Here is a 26,692-nt window from a genome sequence, read left to right on the forward strand (position 1 = left end):
GGAGGTGATGGTAACATCGGCTATAGGCTTGATTATTATGCAGTCAGTGAGACTAGGTAATAGAGCTATCAGAGAGAGAGAGTGAGAGAGAGAGAGAGAGAGAGAGAGAGAGAAAGCACCTCGGATCGTCCAGTCTTTTCTCTCCTCCAGCTCATATCGGAGGTGGCAGGTGATCGAACAGTCAGTCTGTCTGTGGATGTTCAGCGGATGTTCTTGTGCAGGCTTCTTCCCACCGCGGTGAGGCTGGACGGATAAACTCACCATGGCGCTGGAACCGGAGGGAAACAACCGGCTCCTGCAAGACGTGCTGGTGAGACCCGGCAACGAAACGTGCGCGGACTGCGGCAATCCAGGTAAGAAACACCCCAAAGCATTGGCTCCGGTGTCCGCTGGAGCCCGTACATGCACTAATGCATGTCAAGCTGCTGTGCACAAGGTGGGAAGATGAGGGAACCGGTGTCTCCAAACCCAACAAGTCTGGGTGAATTGGGTCCACATATGATGACATGAAAGGCCTGGCTACCTGAAAACACCCTTTCTGCAGGTAGAAAAAGGCCTAATAAACACAGACTGGACTCTGGACTTAAGTCTGAGCCATAAACACATAAACATTCCTGTGTGTGTCTGTTCTGGTGTGTGAGGGTGTACAAAGACATGCCAACTGACATCATGTTTGTCCACAGAGTGTGTGTGTGTGTGTGTGTGTGTGTGTGTGTGTGTGTGTGTGTGTGTGTGTTTGCTGGTGTTTTGGTCTGGTGTTATCATGTTCTCCAGTGTCAGCAGCCTCCATACAGCCTGCTCAGTAATTATTGGTGTGTGTATTTTTTTTTTTTTTTTTGTGCTTTACATGTTTGTTTTTCATTCAGAGAAGTGGTATCCATCCATTTGGCACAGGGCACTACTTTCACCTGGGTTATGTTATTTCCTCAGAGGCAGCTAAAGCATATTTGTCTTCATTCCATTCTTCATCTCTCCATCCTCTCCCAATTCCCCTTTTTATCCCCTCTCTTCCGCTCCATCCCCTCCCTCCTCCTCCTCCTCCTCCTCGTCCTCCTCCTCCTCCCTCTCCTCACTGAAATGGCAATAAACCAGTGAGTGGCCACCGAGGCTCCAGTACGGGCCGTACGCCCAGTGCTTGGAGCTGAGCCCGCACAGGATGCCTGTTCCTTGGCCCTGGTTACAGCTCCTTTGAGGACTGGCTGTATCGAAGCAGCTTTTGGAGCCAGCAGTGCTCTCGCAAAATTAGATAGCTTTGTCTGAGAGGTGGACACTTGAAGAGGGATTTCATCTTGACCGGAGGGTGTTATCTGGTCGAAAACTAAGCAGAGACACACTATCTCTGCTTATTTTTCTTATCGTGGTTGGTACCGTATGTGTGTTCACTATAGCAGCTTTAAAGTATCTGAAATTTTTATGTGGCCTTTTGCTTCTCTGTAACACCAACTTACATAATGCAATTCAGCCTATAGCCAGGCTATAAAAGCTTTCACATATACTGTTGGTCTAAAACATGGTTTAATCTGCTGATTTTTAGTCACACTTGCAGCAGCTCTAGCAATGGACATGTCTGTCAGGCAGTCATTGCATCACTTTGGTCCAGACTGAAAAATCTCACCAACTATTGGATGGATTGGAATGAACAAAGTGGTATAGATTCTCACGCCCCATCTTAATGACTTTGATCCTCTGACTTTGGTTTATTGTTGGCAATTCAAACAACACAAGCTTGCCGTCCGATGCTACGCAGAGGGCAGGTTGGAGGGGATTGGCTACCGCGTTTGGCACGGGCCACTCTGGATGTGCGTGGGGCCCCCCAAATATGGCACCCATTGCGTCCCGTTTGTGGTGCCCCATTCCCCTGGTGCAGACCAGAGGAAACTGACTGTTATATTAAAACAAAGGTGTTTTATAGTAGTATACAGTAAATCATTTAGTTTGGGAAGTGGCGGTGATTGGGGGCTGGGGGTGGATGGTTCGGAGGAGGTTCTACTGAATAAAAATTAGCTCAGAATAGCTCATTTAAAAAAAGAAAAAAAAAAAACATAAAAAATGATTGTGAACTAGGTCGTGTTTTGGGACTATGAACTTAGTTCTAAATTCAAAATTGTGATCTGCAAACTTGAACTAGTTCATTTTAATCTGTCTGATGTTGAGCTAGCTCTTGTGAGGTGTGAACTTTCAGACAGTCTCTCCTGGAAGATATTCATCGTGTTGCATTCGGCTCTGAACGCGGAAATTGCTGGAAATAGTTGAAAAAAAGAACTTTAAAGAGGAGTTCAAACCAACCTCGGCTCCTTTCTCACCTCCACACCCCTGGCCGATGACCGTGTGAAATGGGTGTGAATGTCAGATTGTCAATTGTCAATTAAATTCCCGTTTGACCATGAGATGTTGAACATGGTTGACATCATAAATGCTAATCATCAGCATTGTCACTGCAAGCATGTTGCTGTAGTAGCATTAGCTGTGTCTTATGTCCTGGCTGTAGACTCGTAGTCCTATGTGGGGAAGATGGCACACAGACCGAAACCCACAGAGCTTTATTTGACTCTGACAAATGTTTTATGTTGTTTCTCTAAACTGCTCTGCAGTGATCCACTGTGCTGAGAGAAAACATCGGCTCTGAATATTCCCATGCTGAGATTGTTAGTACATCGCTAACACATATGTAATCATGCAATCAAATTTAGCCTCTGTCAAGCAAAGGAGGGACAGATGTTATGTGTTCAACACCTGTCAAAAGAACATCTGGGATATCGTATAACAGTTCTGGCTGGAGGGCAGCAGTAGCTGAACAGTCAGAGGAGCAGGTAATTACAGGGTGACTGACTCAGATCACAGCTGGTGAAGTGACTCGTGTTTCTTATTCCCACACAAGTGCTGAGATTCCCTTGAGCAAGGCATTTCAAACACAACTGCTGGTGATGCTGCTTACTCAGCAGAATTACTTGAGCTGAATTCAAATAGCTTTCTTCCATATTTGCATTCATACTCAACTGGCTCATTTCATGAACTTTCAGAAGAGCTGGCTACACAGATAAAAGCTGTTAGGATACCCATCCATCAACCAAACCATCACCCCACAAAGATATGAATTATTGATGCTGGTTCGGTGGCTCCGTCCTGGATGGGGACGGGATTTTATCTGACTGGCTTTTTTGGAAAAATATTAGTTTCACAAGAGCTCAAATTATCACAAATGATCTAATGTTACTGAGGAGGACATGAGGAGAATGGTTGAGTAGGCTGTAACAGGAAGTGTAGGCCTACAGCTATATACTGTAGACTGATACATAAGACAGATAGATAACTAGGAAGCTAGTCTGATATATGATTGATAAGTGATGGATGTCTTTTTTTCTAGTATGCGTATACTAGGGCTGTGTGTTGGCAATAGTCTGGCCGATACCATATGTATCATGATACAGGGGTTACGGGTCAATATATCGCGTTATCTTGCGATACTGTAAGTAAGGTGATATATTGCGATTTTTAAAAAACTGTCATAGTATAAAGAGCCCTCCACCATATGCATAAAATGTGAGTAAAAAAAGTTTGCTTTTTAGTGCAATCAGAAGAGTGGGATTTACATTCATCACAGTTCCTGTAACATGCAATATCATTGCACTTCTTTTTGTTCAGTCTGAGCAAATGAATTAACATGTTCTCAGATTCACTGTGTTGCCTGAATGTTTGCTTTGGCTTTTGTTGATTTTCCTTAGTGCCTTTTTTTTATCGTCAAAGTCGGTCTAACTTTTGGATTCGGCCATCGGTGTCAATGTTACCAGTCAGCTGGGTTTGCTAATGCTAACGCTAGCAGTGCACCCTACTTCCTGTCTCAGTTTACATTAAGTGGAGGAGTCAAATGGCTTAAGATTGATTACAACACTGATACCTAGCCGTTGGGGGGTTTAAACATAAAACAAAATGAACCACTGTCTGTCACAAATCAATATTTTCTTATTCCTCTGGTTTATAACCAGTTAGGGGAATAGCAATGACCAATTGAAATGCTTTGCAATAGTCTTATCTCGACTAACAAACACTAAAACTCCTATATGCAAAGCACTGTTTTCCTGTGAAGACGACTTGTCCACACCTGTGTTTCCAGGTGGTTTTAATAAAGAACTCTGTCCACAGTGAAATGTGAGAAATCTCTTCAATATCAACAGCTGTATGATTCTCCGTGTTGACATTTATTATTTATTTGACGTGCGTCTGCGATGAATCAGAGACAAGAGAAAGGTGTCTTCTTAACTTTGCCGCCACATAGCCGACTGACTGGGCAGCAACACACAAAGCCGGTTACTCTGCTGCGCGTCGGCCCATTACACCTGCGCTCACTCAGTAATACAGCTGAAATCACAATTGAGTTGTTCTCATTTACATATGTACATAGTCGCTTCCTTTTGTGTGCTGATAAACTTATTATTTTATAATTGAGACCCTCACTAAGCCAGCTTACACCATTGTTTTGTGAAAGCTAGATTTTCCTTGTACACACTAGAGACAGCAAGACTGAACGTAGAGTACAAAAAGAAAGCGCTGTAATGGTTTGGCTGTGGCTAACAAGATGACATGATCTTGGCACAAATTCAGTCAGATAAATGGGTGATTAAATGTTTAGATCCGGGTCCAGTTTTACATATTTATATACGCAGTGGAAAGCTGAGGATACGGCTGCCGCATTACATCACACGAAATCCCTTTATTGTCTGTAAATCTTCAGGGTTAGGGTAAAGACGGACCATCACTTCATCAGCAGTGACCTGGCTGTCCTCCCTCGCCCCTGTCTTATCTCACCATCGCAGATAGAACATCCATTAACCTGACAGGAAGCCTGCTGGAATTGGTCTGAAAACACACAAATTGGCAACACTGCTTGTGCATTTTTTATGCTTAGTCATTCTTACTCTGCCCTTCCTTACCTTTGCGCCCCCCCCACCTCCCCCCTATCTTCTCTCTGCTGGTGTGCTCAGATGAGAGGCTGAGCTGGGAGCTTATACGGCAGGGTTTCTCTATAGCTCAGCAGCGTTGTGGCTATGCCCTTCGCTAAGGACGCACAAACGAGTTTATTCCCTCCGGAGAGAAGCCTCAGCAGTCCTCTGAGCGGCGAGAAAAGGTGTTTGTTGAACAGTGAAAACAGCAGGAACTCTGACGAAATAGGAGGAAGTTCAGCTGGCCCACGGCTTTCCTGAAAAGAAAGCTGGAGAAAAACAGCTTTTTGCATTTCCCATTGCAACCTAAGGTTATTATTTTCACTGAACCTGTGTCTGTAAGAGTTGGTGGTATGCTACAGGTGTGTTCCCTTTTCCGAGAGCATCTTGGGAAATAGTAATGATGTGGGAACGCAAGCTGTCACACCTTCAACAGGATAATGTGACCTTACCTCTGCCTCCTACAGCAGAGGGAGAACAACCTGAACAAGTGTCCTTGGATAGCAGTAACAAGCTATGTTAGATTAGTGTTAGCTAAAATATTACAGAGCCCATGAACAACATCTGCTGTTGGCAGCTGCACCGACGATCAAGCTAAACTAAATTCGTGGCTTCGACAACCGTGTATCAAACATGAAGCGAAATCGAAGAGGGAATCGCTCCTGTCAGCAGTGGTGCAGTTTCCTGTCCAAAAGACCCAGAGTGACTCAAGGTTTGCTTTTCAAGTTCTTCATCATTTCCCCGTCAGTAGTTAACTCTCTCAGACCCCAAACTAAGTGACAGGAATAACTGCAAATCCAGCCCTTACTTCATGCAAGGAAGGAATAATAATGTAGAAAAGAGACGAAAAACAAGGGAATGAGGAAGGATTTCACTTTTTTCAATTATATTCTGCTTTGTTAAATTGTAATCAAATTTCATTTCTTTGGTAGCCATCTTTCCACCATGATTCGAGGGAATTTTAGCCATCAGACGTATCTGGTGAGCTTTCCAATCATTATATCATTATATTTAGGTTTCCGACAGTTTCAATATTCCAGCCGGTTACTTAGTAACAACAAGCCTCGAGCCACAAAACCGTCGGTTTAAGCAACCTGCTTCACTCAGAGGCGCTTACATTATACAGTTATACCAGAAAAAGCTTCAGTCTTTGAAGGAGCTCTAAAAGAATCTGAGCAGCAACAAGGATTCTGCTGTGAGAACAAATCCCCCCTCAGCAAATACGAGCATAAATAAAAGCCAAAAGAGGAGGACGGCGCGTCGGTGAGAAGTGTCAGAACGGAGGAAACGTACGCTGCATGTTTCCAGTCAGCCGGCAGAAGAGGGAGTGAGTCTGTGCTTTTTAAAACATTTTACCCCCCAAAAATATTTTCACTCAGTAAACAAACTGTTTGCAGTCAAGGGTTACAGGCATATTAAGCAATTACACATCTTGATTATTGTGCTGCGACAAACACTGACATGTCTCATCAGGAGCCTTAGTCTAGATGTTCGACAGATGAACCAGGAAGAAAGCTGGGACACAGACATCACCGGCTCACAGAGGATCGTTTGAATGACGTTTTCCGAGTAGATCTATAGATCTGTAGCCTATAGATCCACTGTCTCCATGGCAGAGAGTAGTGAATTAGACATACAATGTTTTTAACCAACAAGAACTGATGCATGTATGTTTGACCTTTGTGTACTGTATTATGTTATTGATTTAATTTCCATTAATGGGTATATTATTACTTTATCTGACAGGGACCATGCACAACATGGACTAGAGTTAGCTATATCGCTCATTTATATCTGCAGTCCAGTTTTATGAGTTAGTCCTGGGACATTATATGAAAGCTTGTCAGTCAGATGCTGGTGAGTGTAAACACCAGGATGTTTGTTTGAATTTAAAACACAAATCACAGCCACATAGACTGATTCAACATATTCAGGGAATGCTTTATACATCTAATGTGAGAAGTCAGCCTTTTAGAAGTGAAGTAAACCTTGATGATGTTCTTACAAAAGCCATTTTTACCATTTTTAACAGAGCCAGGGTCAAACTGAAGTTTAGTTCTAGTAAAAATCTAAGACCAACTCCTGCTGTAGAAATAAATCGCTGTGCTGTTGCCTGAGGGGTTTGGCTGAGACATGAGAGGGTCACAACCTCAGCTGGCCCCTCTGTTTAGTCATTATCTCTCACCATGACACAGCCACTGACGGACTGATGTGTATGTGTGCGGACGTAGAAATAAACTCATGCAGATGCAGAAAAGTGCCTGCAAACACGCACAGGCACAGGGGCTGCTATTGTACAAATGCCCCTTCATTCATTTACCCTGCATCTGCCCTGCAGTAACGCCACAGGCACTTCTTTCTTCAACCTTGTGTGGTTGGATCAATAGCTCTGTTGTCTCTCCACCCAACAGGCCCTGTAACTACAGCAAGAAACTTGACGTTTTTTTTTTTCCTAAACAATTCCTTGGAGATGGAGCGAGGACGCAGCTCTTTAACAAACACGCCTCAAACAGCTTATGCACTGTGGAGAGGAAAAAAAAGAAAAGGAAAAAACACAGACACAGCAGTCACACTACATCAGGAGTTTTCCACCTCCTGTTCGCTACGACTGTGCATCTGTTGTTCACAGTAATCCTGTTGAGAAACATCTTCTATGTACATGTGGAGGAGGAAGCCCCTGTGTGTGTGCATCTGCATGTTGTGTGTGTGTGTGTGTGTGTGTGTGTGTGTGTGTGTGTGTGTGTGTGTGTGTGTGTGTGTGTGTGTGTGTGTGTGTGGTTAGTTAGTCAGTCATGCAGCCACAGTAATCTCCATGAGTGCTGTCTGCATCTCTGTGAGGCCTGACTCAGACAGTGGTGACCTCACCGCTGAATGGCTGGTAGTGCGTTTTGGTGTCAGCAGGGTTGTGTGTGTGTGTGTGTGTGTGTGTGTGTGTATGTGTGTGTGTGTGTGTGTGTGTGTGTGTGTGTGTGTACATGTGTGTGTGTGTGTGTGTGTGTGTGTGTGTTGTTGGCAAAAAGGAGACATAATAGAAATAGAATGGAAGAGGTTTGATTGCTTCACATCAAAGCGCCATCTCCAGTGCTTTGTGCTTGATCACAATCCAGAGTGATTCAAGGATGAGTTGACATTTGTAAAAAAAAAAAAAAAAAAAAAAAAAATATTGCCGACTCGTCACTGGTTAAAAGAGATAAATCAAAGGGGGATTATCGTAGATGCCACATAACACCCTCTGGGGATTTTGTGAGCTCACATCATCTCTCTGCATGATTAAGAAACCCACACACTTCCTCCCTCTCCCTTGTCCATGTCTCATACCGTATCCCTCCTACCTCTCCTCCTCTCTCCATCACTTCCTCATCATCTGAACCCTCTCCTCTCCCCCCCCCGCTGACGCCCAGTCAGGCTCTGTGGCATCTCCGTCTATGCTTTTTCCAGCCTCAAGAGGACGGAGAAATGCAAGAATAGTATTTCTTGCCCTCTTCTACCCTCCTCTCTCCTGTAGCTCTCATGTGACTCCCTTGAGTATTACACACTCTCACTATGTGAGTGTGTGTGTGTGTGTGCGTGCATGTGTGTATTCACGTGGTCCTGGTGCACCACGCTGAGGGTCCTTGTGTGAGAAATGGCAGCTGCAGAGAGACTGAGATGGAGAGAGAATGTGGTGACTTTTGAGTGCTGCCTGTTGAGGACACGGCGTTCTCAGTCGCTAGTGGCCATGAATATGTTGTGGTGTTGAGGTGTTAAAGGTCTTAAATAACCACATTAAGGGGATTCTTATCAAAAATGTTTATATTAGAGTTTTAAGTAAAAAAAAAAACAACACATTTCATTTCATTTATTTATTTATTTGAAAAGGACAGTGCACATTAATGAACCTTTCTGTAAATGTGCCAGTGTTAGCCAACAGGCTAATTTTCAACTGCAGTCCTCTGGCAGGATGTCTAAAAACCACATATTGGCCAGATGTTCATCAGTCAGATTAATAAATAACACATATTAAAAACAACATATATCAAACAACAACAAGTTAGCATAATACCATTTAAGAGTGTTCACATGTCTGACCGCTTAAGAGCCAGTCCTTAACATCGTGGCTAAATTTAAAATAGGAAGTGCAGTTTCTTAGCTCTGCTGGCAATGTGTTCCATAACAGAGAAACATAACTGACCAAAAGTAGTCGACCTATGAGGGACTACACAGTCACCTCATTAAGCCGATCTTGTGGTTCTATCATTTTAGAGTTCAATGGATCATTTTAGAGCTCAATGGATCTGATCAAGATAAAATCAAGATAAAAATCCAGATAATAATCTGGAGCTGACAGACATGGAGGATCGTTCGGCCTTGACGGAGGTATGTGCTCTACTGAGTGCCATTAGTTGCTAATGGAATAATAATTAGCCATTAGCTCTATACTTTCTAGTATTATTAATACCCCATTGTGAACAAGAAGAATGTGTTTATAGTGTTTCTGTTTTACTGAATCAGGATGCACATAATTGATTCACCTGTTAATTATTGGTTTGATTGACCGATTGATTTTTCAGAAAAATGGTTAAAAAATTTAAGTGTAAGTGGACGTCCAACGATGTGTCTAAAAACCAACAGTGTGACAAACAAACATGAATTCATCATATTTGAGGAACTGAAACAAGCAAATATTTCACCTTTTTTCTTGATGCATGACTTAAAAGAATTAATGGATAATCAAAGATGACCGACTAACGGTGATTTACATTTTGAGCAGGATTGTGTATCTATTTATTTATTCTAACCAGTTTGCCAACTCGCTCTCTAAACATGTTTCTTTGGTTCTGCCGACTGAGCTTTACATTTGATTACGCACATTCTGTCTGGCGCTCGCTCACTGTCTTTCTCTCCCTGACACCGTCTCTGGCACACTGCATCTCTGACTTTGACGATGTCAATTACATCCAATCAAGGTCTGTGTGATACGGTGACTCAGACAAACCTCGTCTGTCTCAACACCCTCTGATGCTGCGTCTGTGTCACGTTGCAGAGAAAAACTTCTTCTCTCTTTTTTTCTTTTTTTTTTTTCCTGCTGTCTGCTGAGTCTGGTCATTTTCTAGAGCTGTATTCAAAGTAATCACATGATCATATTGGCACTAAGCAACAAATGGTCTGTCTAGAGATGATGCATATGTATGTGTGTGTATGTGTGCATGCATGCCAGGACCTTTTAAGTATAAAACACTGCATGTGGTGTTTTCGGGTGTATGCACATGCATATGTGTGATGATGTTATCACAGTGTATTTAGGAGTCTGGTGATGTAACTAACATGATCAGATCTCAGGCTGTCTGTTTCCTGTCAGTAAGCTAAACAGGATTTCCCCAAAATCATATTTAGCTGCCTTGCTCTCGTTGATGTGCAGGGACACACTCAACCAAACTCCCTTGTAATATTTGCTTCATTTACTTTGCTGCTATTACCTCCTAACAGCGCCAGCATCAGCACTTTCAGTATTTATAGCCTGAACCGTGAGCTGCTAGTCTCTTTGTTGCAGCGCCTTTATGACAAGACCTTCTCACACCTCCTCTTTTATCTCTCCTCGATCTCTTCCTATCATCCTCCTGTATCGCTTTGCCCAATTTCATTTCCTTCCTCCCTTCGTTTTCTCTCTCTTCCTCTCTCTCTCTCTCTCTCCCCCCAAACTCACATCCTCTCCTTTCACCCCCATGCTTGTTCTCCCTACGTCATCTCTCTTTCTCACCCCCCCCCCTGCACCCCCCTCCCGGCTCTCCTTCTTTCTCTCTCCTCTCTCTCTCTCTCTCTCTCTCTCTCCTGCAGAGCCGGACTGGGCGTCACTGACTTTGGGCGTGTTTGTTTGCCAGGCCTGCTCGCTCCTTCACCGGAGCATCCCCCACATCAGCCGGGTGAAGTCTGTCCAGGACACGTGGGATGCCAGTGAGGTGGAGGTAGGGCAGCAATGGCAAATAAACATGATTAATGCAACGTCCCAAACTTCATTGATATCAAATATCAAAAATTAAAAAATGTAAACATCACTTCCCCTTATCTGAGTTGACAGCTGACATTTGATATTTGCTGGAATAGATATGACTAAATTTTAGACAATGGGCGTCATGGAAGAACATTGCTCATTAGCATAAACAAAAACCCAACAAGGCTCTATTCCTTTTGTGGGCAAACTTCATTCACAAAAACGCCATATAAAGGTAAAAAGCAGAATTTCATACCACAGAGACTCAAGCTCTTTTTTTTTCACAGTTAAAAAAATATGTGTCATTAGAGCAGTTTTGTACTGTGGCAGAAATAAACAATTAATGGTTTTTACATGAAGTCACATTATAAAAGATATCTCGCATAAGGAAGTGGTCAATGGGACATGCTAACCAGCTACTGAAGAGGAGAGTGGTGTCAATCTTCTCATCTACCTCCGGGCAAGAAAGCAAATAAGTGAATTGTTCAATAAAGTATTATTCCATTAGTGAGACCGTGTACACTTTTCTCCTGGGTGTGAAAAGAAGCTGAGCTGTTGCGTGCCTTGCAGACATACCCCCTTCAGAAATATGTCAACAGGAAATATGAGTTCTGTGCAAAAACTGTTCAAAACACAGAAATGCAAAACTTTGTCATAGGTGAGACTGATTTGAGTCTTTGGCTCTGCAGTTGAAGTGTGAAGTTGTCCCTTGAATGTATCATGTCAGCGCTAAAACGCCACCACTGGGTGACAAAACGGACTTTGTGGGGAGGTGATGCTGACGCGAGTGATGCGGAAAAAACCAGGAGGCTGGAGATGTGGGAGGACAATGATTGGGATTTAATGGAGATTTAACTAAAGAGGAGAGAGGGGAGGTGGTATGAAGCAAAATGCAAGAATAATACAGTAGGGTGTTGGGAGGTATTTGGGGATAAAAACCCAAACAGAAGCAAGAGAATTAGACGAATGGATGAACAGTTTGGATTGCAACAAAGCTCTGTGAGGGTTTCGTGTGTTGGTTCGTGTTACATTTCCACCAATGTAATTGTAGCACTGGGAGAGTTTAGGGTTGATTTTGAGATGCCAGAGTTTATTGTTGAGACCTTTGGAGCTGTTGCAGTCCCATTCCAATAAAACATCCTCAATCAAAGGACACACTTCTGTCGAACAGACACACAATATTCACTTCATTAGCTGAACTTAGCTAATACAGGGTACGACCATCATGGGTTTAATGAGCTACCACAAATGTCCCACAGGGGGTCTTCCTTCATGTCGACTAGCAATATAAACGTCACTAAGCGTCTGCAAAATGTTTCCAGTTCCCGCTCATACCAAAGGTGTCTGATACGTGATGACTGACTTAAAGTCAGGTCTTTGGAACTATCTTGAGAACACCTTTTCTGAAAATAGATAAGCATTTTATTCTGAAAAAAAAATGTCTTTATGGTTTGAGGAAGTGTTACAGACAGAGGGGATAATATTATCTTCAGTGTGAGGTGAAGGAGAACAATGGAAAAGAACAGTTTGGAGAAGTTAAAACACTTTAAAGTGACACTACAAAAAAAAAAAAATTTAAATAATAATATGAGATAATTTAGGGGCATATTTATAAAAATAACGATGAGATGGCACATATTTACACGTAGAAGAAAGTTGGAAAATCGTGATCGTTATAATTGCATATTCTAGGATGTAGTGTTGAATTTCTTTTGGAAATGTAATGTGAACACTATGAATGACCAATAAAAGCTTAAAATCAGGGACCTCATTAATGAACCACTTTGTTCTTAAACTGTACATACGCTCATTTCTATGCACAGAATCCAATTTATCATTTTCTTCTTCTTGTGCTTGAGAATATGCACACATTTAGAGCTGCTCCTAATCAGGCCTGGAACTGCAGGCAAAGAAATTCATTAATAACAGATAGAGAATCCCCAACTCTTATATTTTGAGAAGCTTCATCTTTTTATTGTTGATTCAGATAATCTATTGATGAACATTCACTTGTAATCATTCTATATTAATAAAGAACTGCTACATTTTTGATACCATTCATTTTAAATGATTTGATACTGTGGAAAGTTTGTGTTCTCAGCTATGACGTGTTAATGAAAAGCGGGTGTTGTATATTATATTTGCACACTATGTCACTCTTGGTCGAACGAGATGCTAATTCTGTGACAACAAATAAAGTAAGGGAATAGTGGAAACATTCAACACAATGTAAAGTACAAAAACACCAATAACAATGCAGGAGGACACATGAAATGACACTAATGTCCAGAAGTCTGTAAGATGAATGCTTCGGAGCTTCACCTCAGTGTCGTTGCATCATGTTTCATCTTTATCTTTTTGGCCCACTTGGATGTGGTTGACAATATTTGGCACATTTCTATATTTAAATGAGCTTCTACGTTCATGTACAGATGGATGTAGAACAAATGAGGTAAATGAGATGTTATTGTGTGAAGGTGGGAGTATGCTTATTTTGACAAATGAGGCCCCAGCTCTTCCTTTTATATGATGCCATTGTAGAGAGGAAAAATCAGACTTATGTGGTCTCATTTGTGTTGCCATTTATGCCGCGTTATTATGAAGATTTGGTTATTTTATTGAACAGTAACTGAATGTTATGCTCTGTAGATGCTTGTGATTCAGTTTTAAGTAGTGAGCACTTCACATAAAGGGGAGACGTACCAAATAAATTGGATATTGTGCAGAGGAGGTTATGCTAAATGGCTGAAAAAAAGGTTCTTGATCTTTTGCTTTGATGGTATTGATATCATGTTCCAAATGTCACATCTGAGGTGTCAAATGCTTCACATTTTTGCCAGCAGATATGTCACATATCGCAATTGCCATGAATTCTTTAGAGCTTTGTCTTTTGGCTGCATTTTGTGCTGTTATGTGACCTTCACAATAAAAAGCCACAGTGCTGCATCCCTTCCAGAGCCCCTCAGAGGATAAGAGAGGCGTGTTGAGGGATTCAGCCAGCTGGATTGGGCTCAGGGATTATCATTGGATGAAACACAGGATGGAGGGAACGCCGGGCGGGAGGCAGACACGTCCCAATGCAGTGAAGCCATTTCCACAATTAATCCCATAGACAAGCAGGGGACTCATTGTCAACTGAGTGAGGTCTATCATACCTCAGTTTTCCTCTGCTTCAGCCAATTTTTGTCACATTATTCAAAGTGAATGTTATTTTCTTCTGCCTCTTGTTATTTTGTTGTCACCATTTTCTAGGCCCTTGAAATGTCATGACTGCTATTATATGGATCTGCTAATTGCATTTAATTTGTAGTAAGGAACAAAGATGTTTATCTTTTTTTAATTTTTTTTTTATCTTATCTTATTTTGAAGTCAAAGTGACAATACAAGAAGAAATATTCTGAATTAATAAAAATTGCACACTTTCTGTAATATTGGAAATTGTATATTATTACTACTATAATGTTTTAAATGTTTAATGTTGGTATGTCCACAAATCCTGAAATTCACACTCCAATATTTCACCTGAGAGACGGTTTTTCAGAATAAAATACCTAAACCTCGAAACGAACTGGTTAAATATGCTGTTATATAAAATTTGTCTGGCTTCTCATTCACCCTGGACATCTCGAATGCAGCAATGTGGAAACTGCAGTATAATACATTGAAGTATATATTGGACTGTGAGCAGTATGTAGATAACCAGATTGTGTTGTCCTGCCTCCCTTTCAGTTAATGGCTGCTATGGGAAACAATGCAGCCAAGGCCAAATATGAGCAGAAGGTTCCTGCTTTCTACTACAGACCTACACACACTGACTGCAAGTAAGTAGCCTGCTCTTTCTTTTGTCACACCCAAAACACAAGTACTGGAGGGGCAACCTTATATCATAACAGTCCTAATATGACTTATAGAAGTTTATGTATGTCGTCTTAAAAGAGAACATCTTTGCTAATGGAATTAGTCTATTTGCTACTTTAGCTAAGCGATAGCAGTTAGCTTATGCTAACGGAGCTAACTCCTCGTGCTACTAGTGTTTTTGGTGTACAGAATAGTTTTTAAGACGATATAGTTAATATAAATTTAGGAGCTGTAGATACAGAAACGTAGGCACCTCATTAGCCAATACTGTATGTGCCTCTATGCTATGCGGGAGAATCCACTTGTTTACTAGTAAACAAATTAAACGTGTAGTGAGATATGCAGATTTCAATACAAAAAAATCAAGTGTAACTTGTTTAATTCTGAACCAATATCCGTTAAATTGGACCTTTTGCATACCCACAACTTTGACTGGGACATGCAGGCTCCAATCTGTGGTTAGACAACATCGATAATGTTAATGCCAACACCTGTGCTTTTCAAACTATGATGAGTCAAAATGGCCGCTGTGAAAAACCGTTGTTTGCTCAGCAGTGAAAGGACAGTGTTCAGTTCAAACTCATGTTAAAGAAAAAGGGAAAGAAAACTATTTTCAAAAGAGGGTCGGAAACTGACGATCCGGAATTAAATTTCACTTTCTGTTTCCGACTGAGTATTAAATTGGCGCACCGCTGTGTTCCGGGGAAAACAAATCACAGAAAGGTGAAACACCTGTGTGGAGTCTCAGCAGGGAAAGACATAAACGTTCAGCTCGTGATACGACTTAAAGACGCTGCTGGTATGGATTAAATGGACATTATCAACCAGAAGCATTGCTTATAGTTTAGATGTAGACGTTTTTATATAATTTTGATTAAAACAAAATGATTGCTTGATTTATGTTGGGAGTGGTGTCATTAAAAGTGCGAAAAAGCTTAAGATATATTTCATTATAATGAGTTATGTTTTATAATTTATTGTAATTTCACGTCACTCATGACATATTATCACCTCATAAACGTGTTATGGAAAATGTGTCAGCTATTAGCTGCCTAGTTATACACCTAACAAAGGGCAAAGTTAGCTTTCATAGAGTGCCGTAGGGATGACGTATGTTTGTAGGCGAACCCGGAAGTTAGCATCACCATGGTTCTGTCAACAAAAAGCCAATGTGTTTTTTACATTGACTATTGGAGTTCTGTTGGGTAAGATAATCTCCATAAATGAACACCACCTTATATGATTTTTGAAGCCTAAATACAATCGCCAGAAGCAAAAAGCTAATGTTAGGCTGTAAACGAACTACACCACGGTCGCATGATTTCAGTGTCACCAACACTAAACTTTCAGCGTGTAGTTTTAATTAGCTCTTACCTTTTCTAAAAAAGCCCCTTTCCTTTTTTGCAATAGTTTGCAAAAAATGTGAAAATGTCCTGAGCTTTTGTTAATTTAGTCACCTAACCAAAAACCAATTCAAAAACCCATCAGACTTAGCACCGGACGTGCTAAAATGCTAACTCATTCCTGCACCACTTCATTTAGAGTCATATTTCTGGCCACCTGGTGAATGGAAGTCTGACATTCACGATTGATTCAGCTCTCTAACTACTCCTGAGGGAGATAACTGGCTCTTTAGCTGCTAAATGCTCCACTTTGTTCACCAGTTAATCACCATCTGCGTCTGTCTGAAGTTTGGTGCTGGGCAGGTAGAGTGCCTAAAATATCACATTCTCTTCCTCTTTGTATGTATAAATGATATTCTCACAGCCCCATGGACTGTTTCGTGTTTTACTGATAAACTTTCAATCACAGTGAATTATTTAAGGTTTTTATGACCGTGAACAACAGGAAAAAAAAAATCTTTAAAATTGCATTTTATCTGGCAACTGCAGTATGTGCAGTCATAGTTATTTTTATACTAATAGCAAATATTTTTGAGTATCCATCTGCCTCCAAACAAAATCTTTTAATTTTCTTAAATTCTTTTCTACCTTTTTTTTTTTTTTTTTTAATTCAGGACTTTAGTTGTCCATCTGTCTCTCTGTCAGCATCTGTCCAGGAGGATTTAATTAGAATAGAAACAGAAGAAAGATCGAGAAAACGCAGATGAAAGAGATGTGTCTTTCTCTGTGTCTGTGCCATGGTCTGTGGTAGTGTTCACACACCCTTCTCCCCTGAGAAGCAGAGTTTAGTGTTTAAGACCCAATGTCACCAGAAGGTGTCATTCAAAGAAATGTCTGCCAAGAGTAAGACATTCTACCTCTTTGTGCAGACAGAACAGTCATTTTTATTTCTGAGAGAAGCCAATAAAAAGAGAAAATGTGTGGCGAGAGAAAGGATGAAAGCAGTTTGGAGCCTGAAGGGGAGGCTGAAAGGTTGGAAGAAGTAGAGAAGGAAATGGTGAGAGAGACTGTTGGCATGGTGATGTGCAGACTGTTGCCATTTGTTTCTCCACGCACTGTAGAGGAAAAAGAGGTTGCTTCTTTTCAATGCAGCTTTGGTAGAAACTATTCAAAGCAAAGGCAGTGACAGTGAAGTCTTCATGCTTTAGTGTGATATGAATGTGTGTTTTCCATTCTGTTTAATCAGAGCTAGGTAACTATCTGCTTATCTGCTTGCTGGCTTTTTTATCTCCATGATATTCTTTTTGTGTAGTAAAAAGTATCAGAGTATAGTATCCAGCTTACTGAAAAATAACTGTGTGTGTGTGTGTGTGTGTGTGTGTGTGTGTGTGTGTGTGTGTGTGTGTGTGGCATGTGGTGGGTGTACAGTTGACGTGAAAGCTAACTGTGTTTTTCATCATGTCTCTAGGCTGCTGAGAGAGCAGTGGATCAGAGCCAAGTACGAAAGGAATGAGTTTGAGTTCATCGAGAAACAGGAGCCTTATTCTGCAGGTACGTTCATACTGACATGTTTGTATTATTTCACTTAGAAAGACCCCCATCGCTTATATTATTCCCCCAAAACTAACCCTTACATGGACCAAGCTGATACTGTCCCAGAACCAAAAAAAATATTGTCTGTATTGGCCATAGAACGCCATTGTCACTCATGACTGACTGTTACTATGAGCATGGGCTTTTTTTTTTTGTCAGTCTCACATACATTTTCCTACTGATGTCAACACCTGCACCAGATCTAGGACTGAAAATTGTTACCAGCAAATACACTTTTTACTGCTGGATGAGTAAGTAGTGTATGATTTTGCGTTGTAATTATGTCTCTGTCCAAATGCTCACCAGCCTGAGCACATGAGACTTTACTCCCCAAGACATCAGACTTAAGAAAAACCGATCAAGACTCAAGTTTTGACCAAGGCCACATGGATTGAATATTTAATGATAGCATATGCATTGAAAGGACTTGCTATCAGCTATTTAAAAAACAAAACAACTAGGCCACAGTAGATTCAGTGTGTGTGAATAGAAAGACTGGTGTCACCTTTCTGCTACCCTCAATGTCTTCTTATATCGCTACAATAGGAAACAACCAGCTTCCTCATCATGCTCAGTATATTTGTCACACTTGAGTTTCACCATCTAAAATAAAGCAAAAGTGGCTGTTCTGTTGTCGTGTTAGGCTTGCGTTGTTTACCCTTCGATAAGCAGAACCTTGAAAACCCCCCTTGGACAAACGTCCCAGTGGATGCCAGTAGCAGGAATTCAATTACCCTGAAACATCCATCGACGACTTTCAAACATTCATTTTCTTCCTTCCGCTCCTAAGTGGTTCTGTATATGTTTGCAGTTAAAAGCATATTCAAGCAGTGACACTGTAATTGTCACTGACGGAAAATAGAACTGCCATTAAACTGTGTGTGTGTGAGTGAACAATATTTGTGTGTGTTGGGTCCAGCAGTGTGTGTACACTCTAGTATACATTTCACGTCTTGTTGAAGATGGAGTTTTCTGATTGGCTTGCAGTGACCTCACCCGTTTATTGTTACAGTGGAGACACACACACACACACACACACACACACACACACACACACAAGCAGATAGAGTATAATAATATGAGTCATTCTGTCATCTCTGTGCATTCGTGCTCACTACATCACTGATTTTGAGGTGCATAACATCTGTGTGCAGTGTGTGTGGGTGTGGGTTTTTGTGTGTGTGTGTGTGTGGGGGTGTGGGTGGGTGGCTGAGACTGACTATTGGCAGTCTCAGTGGCCTCCACAGCGGCTAATGTTATGTATGCAAAGTATAGGACGAAGGGAAAAGAGTGTGAGGGAAGAAGGCGAGGGTGGGGACAGGGAGGGCTATTGATCGATGAGGTAATGCCAATGTAGGTGAATGTTTCATGTCAGAAAGTCACAGCCACAAAGTGCATGCTCACACACACACACACACACACACACACACACACACACACACACACACACACGATGGAGTGAAGTGAGTGCAGAGGACAAAAAGATAGAGGTAATCTATGGAAGTGAATAAGGAGAATGGAAAAGAGAGCAGGGTGATGCATCGTCTGACCCCACTGGGAAATCAAAAGTGCTTAAAGCCGTTCTAATCAAACACACTCAAAGACGTAGTGAAAAGCTGCTGTTATAGAGACGCGGGACATGCAGAATCCTCGAAGACGTTCATAGTGTTGCGCTTGTTTGCTCACATGAAAAGTGAAAGAAACAGTTACGTAAAGAATAAAAAAAGAGCTAGAGAGAAGGAGAGGTTCAAACTGTGGCTGCTTTCTCGCCTCCACACTGCTGGCTAATCTTGTTGTGGAGTGAGTGTGAATTGTCAGTTTTGGAAAGTTATGACATCAGAATGGTGTTGGTGGGGGGGGGGGTTTTGGTCATTCAACAACATGTTCTGATTAAGCATGCTGTCAGCTTCTTATTCATTCCACTACTTCCTGATCTGTTGATGGTGAGGTCTGTGGGTTTTCCACAGTAACTGACACTGTTTCTGTAAAGAGATGTTGCTGCAGACTTCTTTCATTCCTTTGAGCACTCAAATAAAATGCCATCCGCCTGCATTGTTTTGGGGTGGAGGCAAAAATCTTAAATCTTAAAACCCGGGTAAATAATACTAAGACTACCAGCGTCATTAGATTCAAATGCAATAAGTGAGATAATATCATGTATTTTGGGTGAACAAAATAAGAGTATAAGAATAATCTTCCGTTCATAGCTTCCTCTGCTACAAACGTACATGACAGAATACTTCCTATTTTTTTCTTTTACACTTCTCTACACAATCATTCAGGGCACATTAGCCCCATTTTCACCTCATACTCATCATTTTCGGTTCGAAAATTGTAGTTTATTTGACAATTAGCACTCATTTACAAAACACCCAGCATCAGGTAATGTAATGAATGTAAATTAGTCACTTCATTGGGATGCCAGCTGATCACTGATCTGCATTTTCCTGTCATTCAAGCTACAGAAATAGATCCAGATTAGAAAGAAAACACTTGACAGTGTGACAGAAATAGAAGAGAGAAATGGAGGCAGTGTAGGCAGAGCTTTTTAGCAAAACAGACTGAAGAAGAAGAAGAAGAAAACATTACAGGCTATAAATGGAGCAGCATATCATTAACATGGAAAAGGATGTTCTTTGGTACAGAGACAATAAAATCCCTCTCTGTGCTGTCTCATGCTGCTTCCCATGCTAAATGCTTTCCTCTCACGTCTGTTTGTTCCTTGAATGTTCTGCTGTGTTTTCTCACCCTCACACACCGTCTCCCTTTTTTTCCTCCTCTTCTTAATGAGATTAAGATCAAATGATGTTTGATTTCAGCTTGACTGAAGTATCATCTCGCTCCATGCAGCTACAACATCTCACCATTACTGTCATAAATGCCTCCTGTGTTTCATCTCTCATCTTCTCTGATGCCGTTTTTGATACCAGCTTCCCAACCACATACTTTTTTTTTTCTCTCTCTCTCTCTCTCTCTCTCTCTCTCTCTCTGCCCAGGGTACCGAGAGGGGTTTCTATGGAAACGAGGAAGAGACAATGGTCAGTTTCTCAGCCGAAAGTTCATCCTGTCGGAGAGGGAGGGAGCGTTAAAATACTTCAACAAGCAGGATGTAAGCAAGATGATGCAGCTGATTTTGAATTGTGTTTAGTTAAGGTGGCACAATTTCACTTCGGACTATAAACACTGGTAAATATGGGACTTTTGCAATGTATTATTTGTTGTTCATGTCTGCCTCCATCAAGGCCAGGGATCCCAAGGCGGTGATGAAAATTGAGACCCTCAATGCCACCTTCCAGCCGGCCAAGATCGGCAACCCCTGCGGCTTGCAGATCACCTACCTGAAAGACAACAGCACAAGGAACATCTTTGTCTACCACAGTGATGCTAAGGTACACTATCACACTGTGATTTACACTCATTCAATTCCTGTAATCGTTAATTCAATTACTATACTCCTTTCTTCTTAATTGTTTTCTACAATGCAGTGACATGCTTCTCATATAGATCGTAATACAGTGCTCTAATACAGAGATAGCAGTATAATATGCATGCTGTCTGCTTTACTAAATGCACTTGGACTCGGAAATGTCCCTTAATAATTAATCTCCTTTTGGCTTTTTCCAACCAGCTTCAGTAGCTACAGTGCAGTCAGAAAGTATTTAGAAAGTGACACATTTTGTGTCGGCTCGGAGACAGAGACTATGAGGTTAAAGTGCTAAGTTTTAACTTTAATTTGAGGATGTCTACATCTAGATTCTGTGAACAGTGTAGGAAGTGCCTTACTGTTTAACTATTGGGGGAATATGTTAAAAATAAAAAATAAAAAAGCTGTGAGGCAACATGAGGTTAAAGGGCTGAAAGTCACCTCATAGATACTGTTTCATTTCAAGTCCAATGTGCTGAAACTCAGACCAACAGCAACAGAGAATGCATCGCCGTTCTACTACATAAAGACGACACTTTATATCTGCTGTGAAATCAGCTGCATTTGTAAGTTTTTCTCATTATTTTGTCTTTGTTCTCATAAATGGTTGTGAATTTAATCCAGATTAGATAGAACTCAGGCCGTGTCCACTCTAGTGAAACGTAGCCTTTGAGCTAGGGAAGTCAGTCAGCTGTGTCACAGGCTGCCACCGCTGTTGCCATCCGTGCAGCAAACAAAAAAAGAAAAGAAACCCCAGTGCACCCCAGCATGTACGCTTCCCTAGTAGGGAAGTTATCATCATCAGTCGCCACTGCCCTGCTGTGCTGAGCACCGTGCTTTCTTGTGGGCAGCGATGAGGTTAGAGTTTAGATGCCAAATGTCAACGCCATACATGTCCTGCTTTCAAATAACAATGTATTTCGTAATTTTCACAATAAACTTTACACCTTTTGATTTCTGCATTCAACCACATTGCTGTGCTATGACTGAGAAAACAGCAACTGTTCATGTCATTTAAAACATCTCCTCTAAGTAGCACCAAATGACATGTCGTGCTTTCCAGGAACCTTCCTTAAAAAAAAAAAAACCACATAATTTCCTTTCTAGGCAATTGTAAGACTGCCGCGAGAACTATGAGACATAAAAAGAAAAAAACCCTCATTAAGCCGCATTCTCCATTTCAACCCTCACTGTTCTGGTTTTGAACCTCTTTATTTGAGAGGGGGGGTTTTGTTTTATTATATTTGTGGATTCTGAAAACCGAGAGCCTGGAAAACCAGACTTCAAGTGGCTGTTTCAGGGTTCAGATGTGGTTTTAGGGTTGGGCATAGAATGGTTGTGGTTAGGGTTAAGCATTCAGTTGTCATGGCAAAGGTCAGGGTAAGGGGCTGGATGGGTCTCCACAAATATAGTAAAACGAGGATGTGTGGGTGTGTGCCCTATGTGTCTCGTTGAGGGGCTCTATAGCACTGAGGACACAAATCATGGTTGCCTCACAGTTCGGGTAAATCTCTGGGATTTACTGTATGACTAATATAGAGAGAGAAACGGAGAGGGGTGGAGGGGGGGGGGGTGGGATGGGGACATAGTTAATCAAAAACAAGATTAGAGAGAAGAAAGAGGCAGATAATAATGTCCATTCAGGAGGGTGAATGGAGAACGAGAGGCTCAGATAGAGAAAGCACTGCGCCCTCTGCTGGTTGAGTCGTGTTACTGAAGGCCGTGTCAGAACGAGTTCATCGGGTTCATTCGGTGTCGCCGTCACTCTTGTTCTGTGGTGGAGTTATCGACAGTGCTGCAGCAAGGACTGATGCTCTTGACTACACCTTACTCTGTAGGAAAGACACCTTCACCGCTTGATAAAAGCTGCAAAAACAACACATTCTTCACTTGCAGCACAAAATAAATACTGTGAATTAGACTGTGATTGTGGGTTATGTTGCCACTGAGGGTGTTTACTTTCTATTTTGTTTTTTAAAACAGGAAATGGTCGACTGGTTCAATGCTATTAGAGCAGCAAGGTTCCACTACCTGCAGGTGGCTTTTCCTGGAGCAAGTGATGAGGAGGTGAGGATGACCGGACGTCCGATTTGTTAGTGAATTATCTTGTTCCTGTTATAGATGCATAGATGACCTTCCTGGGGTTCACATTTATGTCACATCCATCTTGGAGTCGAGCAAATGCATAATAATCTGATAATATAACAACTAATAATACCCATGCTAGAAGAAGCAATATTATTTAATATTTCTTTTGTCTTTTCCTTTATGTTCCAGCTGGTGCCCAAACTGACCAGAAACTTCATGAAGGAAGGATTTATGGAGAAAACAGGCCCAAAGGTTTGTGCAGTGATTACAGTTACACATGCCCAAATATGACCGAACTGTCTGCAGGCCCAGTGTAATACAGTGGTTCCAAAAACTGGCGTTTCAATTTTATTTTATTTTTAATGCTCTTTTAGTGGCCAAACATCCTTTAGACTTGTCATGACGACTCATACTCTCCTCATAACCTTCAGTCTCTTTTTGTTTTCTGCAGCACACAGAGGGCTTTAAGAAGAGGTGGTTTACTATGGATGACAGGAGACTCATGTATTTTAAAGACCCTCTGGTAAGAAGAGACCTGCCTTTTACTTTGTTCGGACCCATTACTCAGCGTCCGCATGTCTTATACTCGCCCTGTGTCCCTCGTCTCCCAGGATGCCTACGCCCGTGGTGAAGTGTTCATCGGCAGTAAGGAGAACAGCTACACCGTCTTGGCCGGTTTGCCCGCGTCTACTCAGGGCTACCACTGGAACCACGGCATCACCATCGTCACGCCGGACAGGAAGTTCCTGTTTGCCTGCGAGACAGAGGCCGAGCAACGGGATTGGATAGCGGCCTTCCAGAGGGTCATCAATCGACCAATGAGGCCACAGGAATATGCAGGTACCGGGACTAGATAAGCCATATCAGACCATTTTAGTAACTAAAATGACACTCAGTAGAGTGCATACCAAGGCCAAATCTTTTCTTACAGCAGTCCGGATTATTGTCTGGGTCTGCACCAAATTGTACAAAGTCATAAATGTGTCAGATTTTTTATTACATCAAGATCCAAACATTATTTTCTAGGAAACTGATGAAAATGTTGAAAAATGCCCTACCTCGCAATGTTATGGAAAATGATTTAAAAAATAATTGAATGGGTTCTTCTTTGGCCCCTGCCTCATGCCTCCACCAAGTTTAGTGTGAAATGGTTTTTGCTTAATCCTGCTGACAAACAAACAGTCACAGGTGAAAACATAATCTCCCTGGCGGAGGTAAAAAAAAGTTTTGGAAAATCATTTATTCTGCAGTTCAGTTTTTGTAGTCAAACTGTCTTCTTCTTGTGGTTCTCTCTGTAACTTTAATGCAAAAGCATCATTATTGCTGCTCAAAAAGAGCCGGTCGAAACCATAGTCTGTTACCTGCATCGCTGCATTACATCATTTTATGTTTCTGTCTCTGCAGTGGAGGCCCATTTCAAACACAAGCCTTGAAGCCTGCGGGAAAACCACAACCAACTCCAAAAAAACTCCAAAAGCCAGTCTCAGTCAGATCAGAGACAACCCCTGCGTGTGACCACAGACCATGGCGGGACGAGGTGGGGTGGGGTTGGGGGGACGGGTGGGCGTTTTGGGATGGGCCATGATGAGAAAAGATGATGAAGAAAGAGACAGAGGTACTGTCTCTATAAATGTGTAGGAAATTCTAATTCTAAAGGGACTCTTGGCCCCTCATGGGGTCAAATGCTGGTGATCTGAGGCCAAAGGGTAGGTGGTGTCATCCCTATTGCGCCTACCAACCTTGTGCTATACGTTACCAAGCCAACCACCCCCCTCTCCTCAGCCATGTGGGTCTTTCCCCTGCAGCAACTCCCCCTTTCCCCTGGTTTTCATCTTGTGAATGGTTCATTCTACCTGTAATCTAATGTAATTATGTAATCTAGTCATTTCACTGGTTGCTTAACAAAGACAATGCATTGTTAATTTATTGAATGTACAGTTTTGATGACAGTGGCTTACTGTGTGCGTGGAGTCGTGACATTTTCGTTGAGGACGCTGTGAGGTTGAACCTCTGGCACTGACACCCTGTTAAACCCAAATCTACAAAGTGCTGTTAACAACAAATATGCATAAAAACACACACAAACTCTCAGTGATCACCGTCGCTGTTAACGTAGCTGGAGGTGGCTGATCTGCATCCAGACAGGGTTCTTTTCAAACCTCAATCTGACAGCTGTTCTCTTATTTATTTGTACTGTTGAACATACTGAGTCATCGTAGAAAGTTATCGCTGCTTTAAAGGATTGTAATGTGACAGGATTGTAATTTATATAACACTTCAACAACTGTTTTATTTACTTTTTGCATCTTGTTTTGAAGACACATTGTTGTGTTGATCCTTAAATCACGGTGATAGGTTGTTTCATTATAAAAATCTTAACATCAATACAGATGAGTCTGAAATCAAGTGGCAGTGTCTGATTTGTGTTAACACCAGTGTGTCTGTGTCTTCAGTACACAAGGAATGCTGATTAATGGATAACTTTGGTTTATTAAAACTTGGGTCTTACTTTCATAGTGTTGGCTATCATTCCGATTTGCAACATTTATTATTTTTATTATTATTATTTATTTTTATTTTATTGCAGATTTATTGATTTAATGCTTATATTTATACGGACGACATATTGGGTATATAGTATGGAAAAATGTCACATCATAGCATTCAGAGCCTACGCTACTTTGAAATCCCTGTCCTTACTGAATGGCCTTTATACAAATACACAAAACCCAACAAAAATACACAAGACAAAATACCAAAAACAAGTGAATTGCTGAGATATGAAAATATGGCAAGAAACACAGATAAATAACAAGCCTATGTTAGCCTTGTGTTTCTTGCCTTGTTAGCAATGACTTTGATGAGCACAAGGTTTCAGAAAGAAATGACAGCCAAAGCTATAAAACTAAGACCCAAGTTGAAATAAACCAGAATTATGCTTAAAAGCCAAAACTCAAGTATTTCTTATCATTACATGCTCATGACTACATAACCAACTATTTCAGATGAAAAACATCTTATGGTATTAGTTCTTTTTATTCTGTGTGTACTGTGAAGGCATCTCTGTATTGAAAGTGCAGTATGCCCCTTTTGTCCAGCAGATGGCGCTCTTCTGTTGCTTTAAAAGGGAGATCACATTTTTGTCACTGAAATCATCAGAGTGAAGATTTTAAACAAACAAGATATGTGATAATTATTTTGCCTTAGAGGTATTGGTAGGTATAGTGATTAACTTTACCTTGCTTCCACCATTCTTTAAGCTAAGCTAGGCTAATTGCCTTGTGGCTCTACTTCCACACCTGCTGTGATGCACAGTCATGAGAGTGGTAACAATCTTTTCATCTAGCTGGCAGCAAGAAAGTGAATAGGCATATTTCCCAAACTTAACCTATACTTTTAAAGGAAAATGTTCTAAACAGCCAGATTTCAACCCACATAAACACCTTGCTCTCCATTACTATAATCAATGCACCAAATGAGG

At 41.3% G+C, this 26,692-nt stretch overlaps 1 protein-coding gene across 1 annotated transcript; it reads left to right on the forward strand.

Annotated features, from left to right (window-relative positions):
- The first annotated feature begins 35 nt into the window (after nucleotides 1-35).
- On the forward strand, nucleotides 36-25,617 carry LOC130161852 (arf-GAP with dual PH domain-containing protein 1). Its single transcript, XM_056365174.1, has 11 exons — nucleotides 36-353; nucleotides 10,752-10,879; nucleotides 14,635-14,726; nucleotides 17,575-17,657; nucleotides 20,696-20,808; nucleotides 20,942-21,088; nucleotides 23,107-23,190; nucleotides 23,401-23,463; nucleotides 23,663-23,734; nucleotides 23,823-24,051; nucleotides 24,616-25,617. The coding sequence occupies exons 1-11, from the start codon at nucleotides 263-265 to the stop codon at nucleotides 24,642-24,644; spliced, it is 1,131 nt and encodes a 376-aa protein (XP_056221149.1). The 5' UTR covers nucleotides 36-262; the 3' UTR covers nucleotides 24,645-25,617.
- Nucleotides 25,618-26,692: the final 1,075 nt, after the last annotated feature.

Source organism: Seriola aureovittata, chromosome 21 (assembly GCF_021018895.1).
Source record: "Seriola aureovittata isolate HTS-2021-v1 ecotype China chromosome 21, ASM2101889v1, whole genome shotgun sequence".
Taxonomy (NCBI): Eukaryota; Metazoa; Chordata; class Actinopteri; order Carangiformes; family Carangidae; genus Seriola; species Seriola aureovittata.

Excerpts from the sequence above, each read along its gene's own strand:
- LOC130161852 (XM_056365174.1), top strand. The coding sequence starts at position 263 with ATGGCGCTGGAACCGGAGGGAAACAACCGGCTCCTGCAAGACGTGCTG. Across the intron at positions 23,191-23,400 it reads CTGGAGCAAGTGATGAGGAG|CTGGTGCCCAAACTGACCAG; the intron begins GTGAGGATGACC and ends TTTATGTTCCAG. Across the intron at positions 23,464-23,662 it reads TGGAGAAAACAGGCCCAAAG|CACACAGAGGGCTTTAAGAA; the intron begins GTTTGTGCAGTG and ends TGTTTTCTGCAG.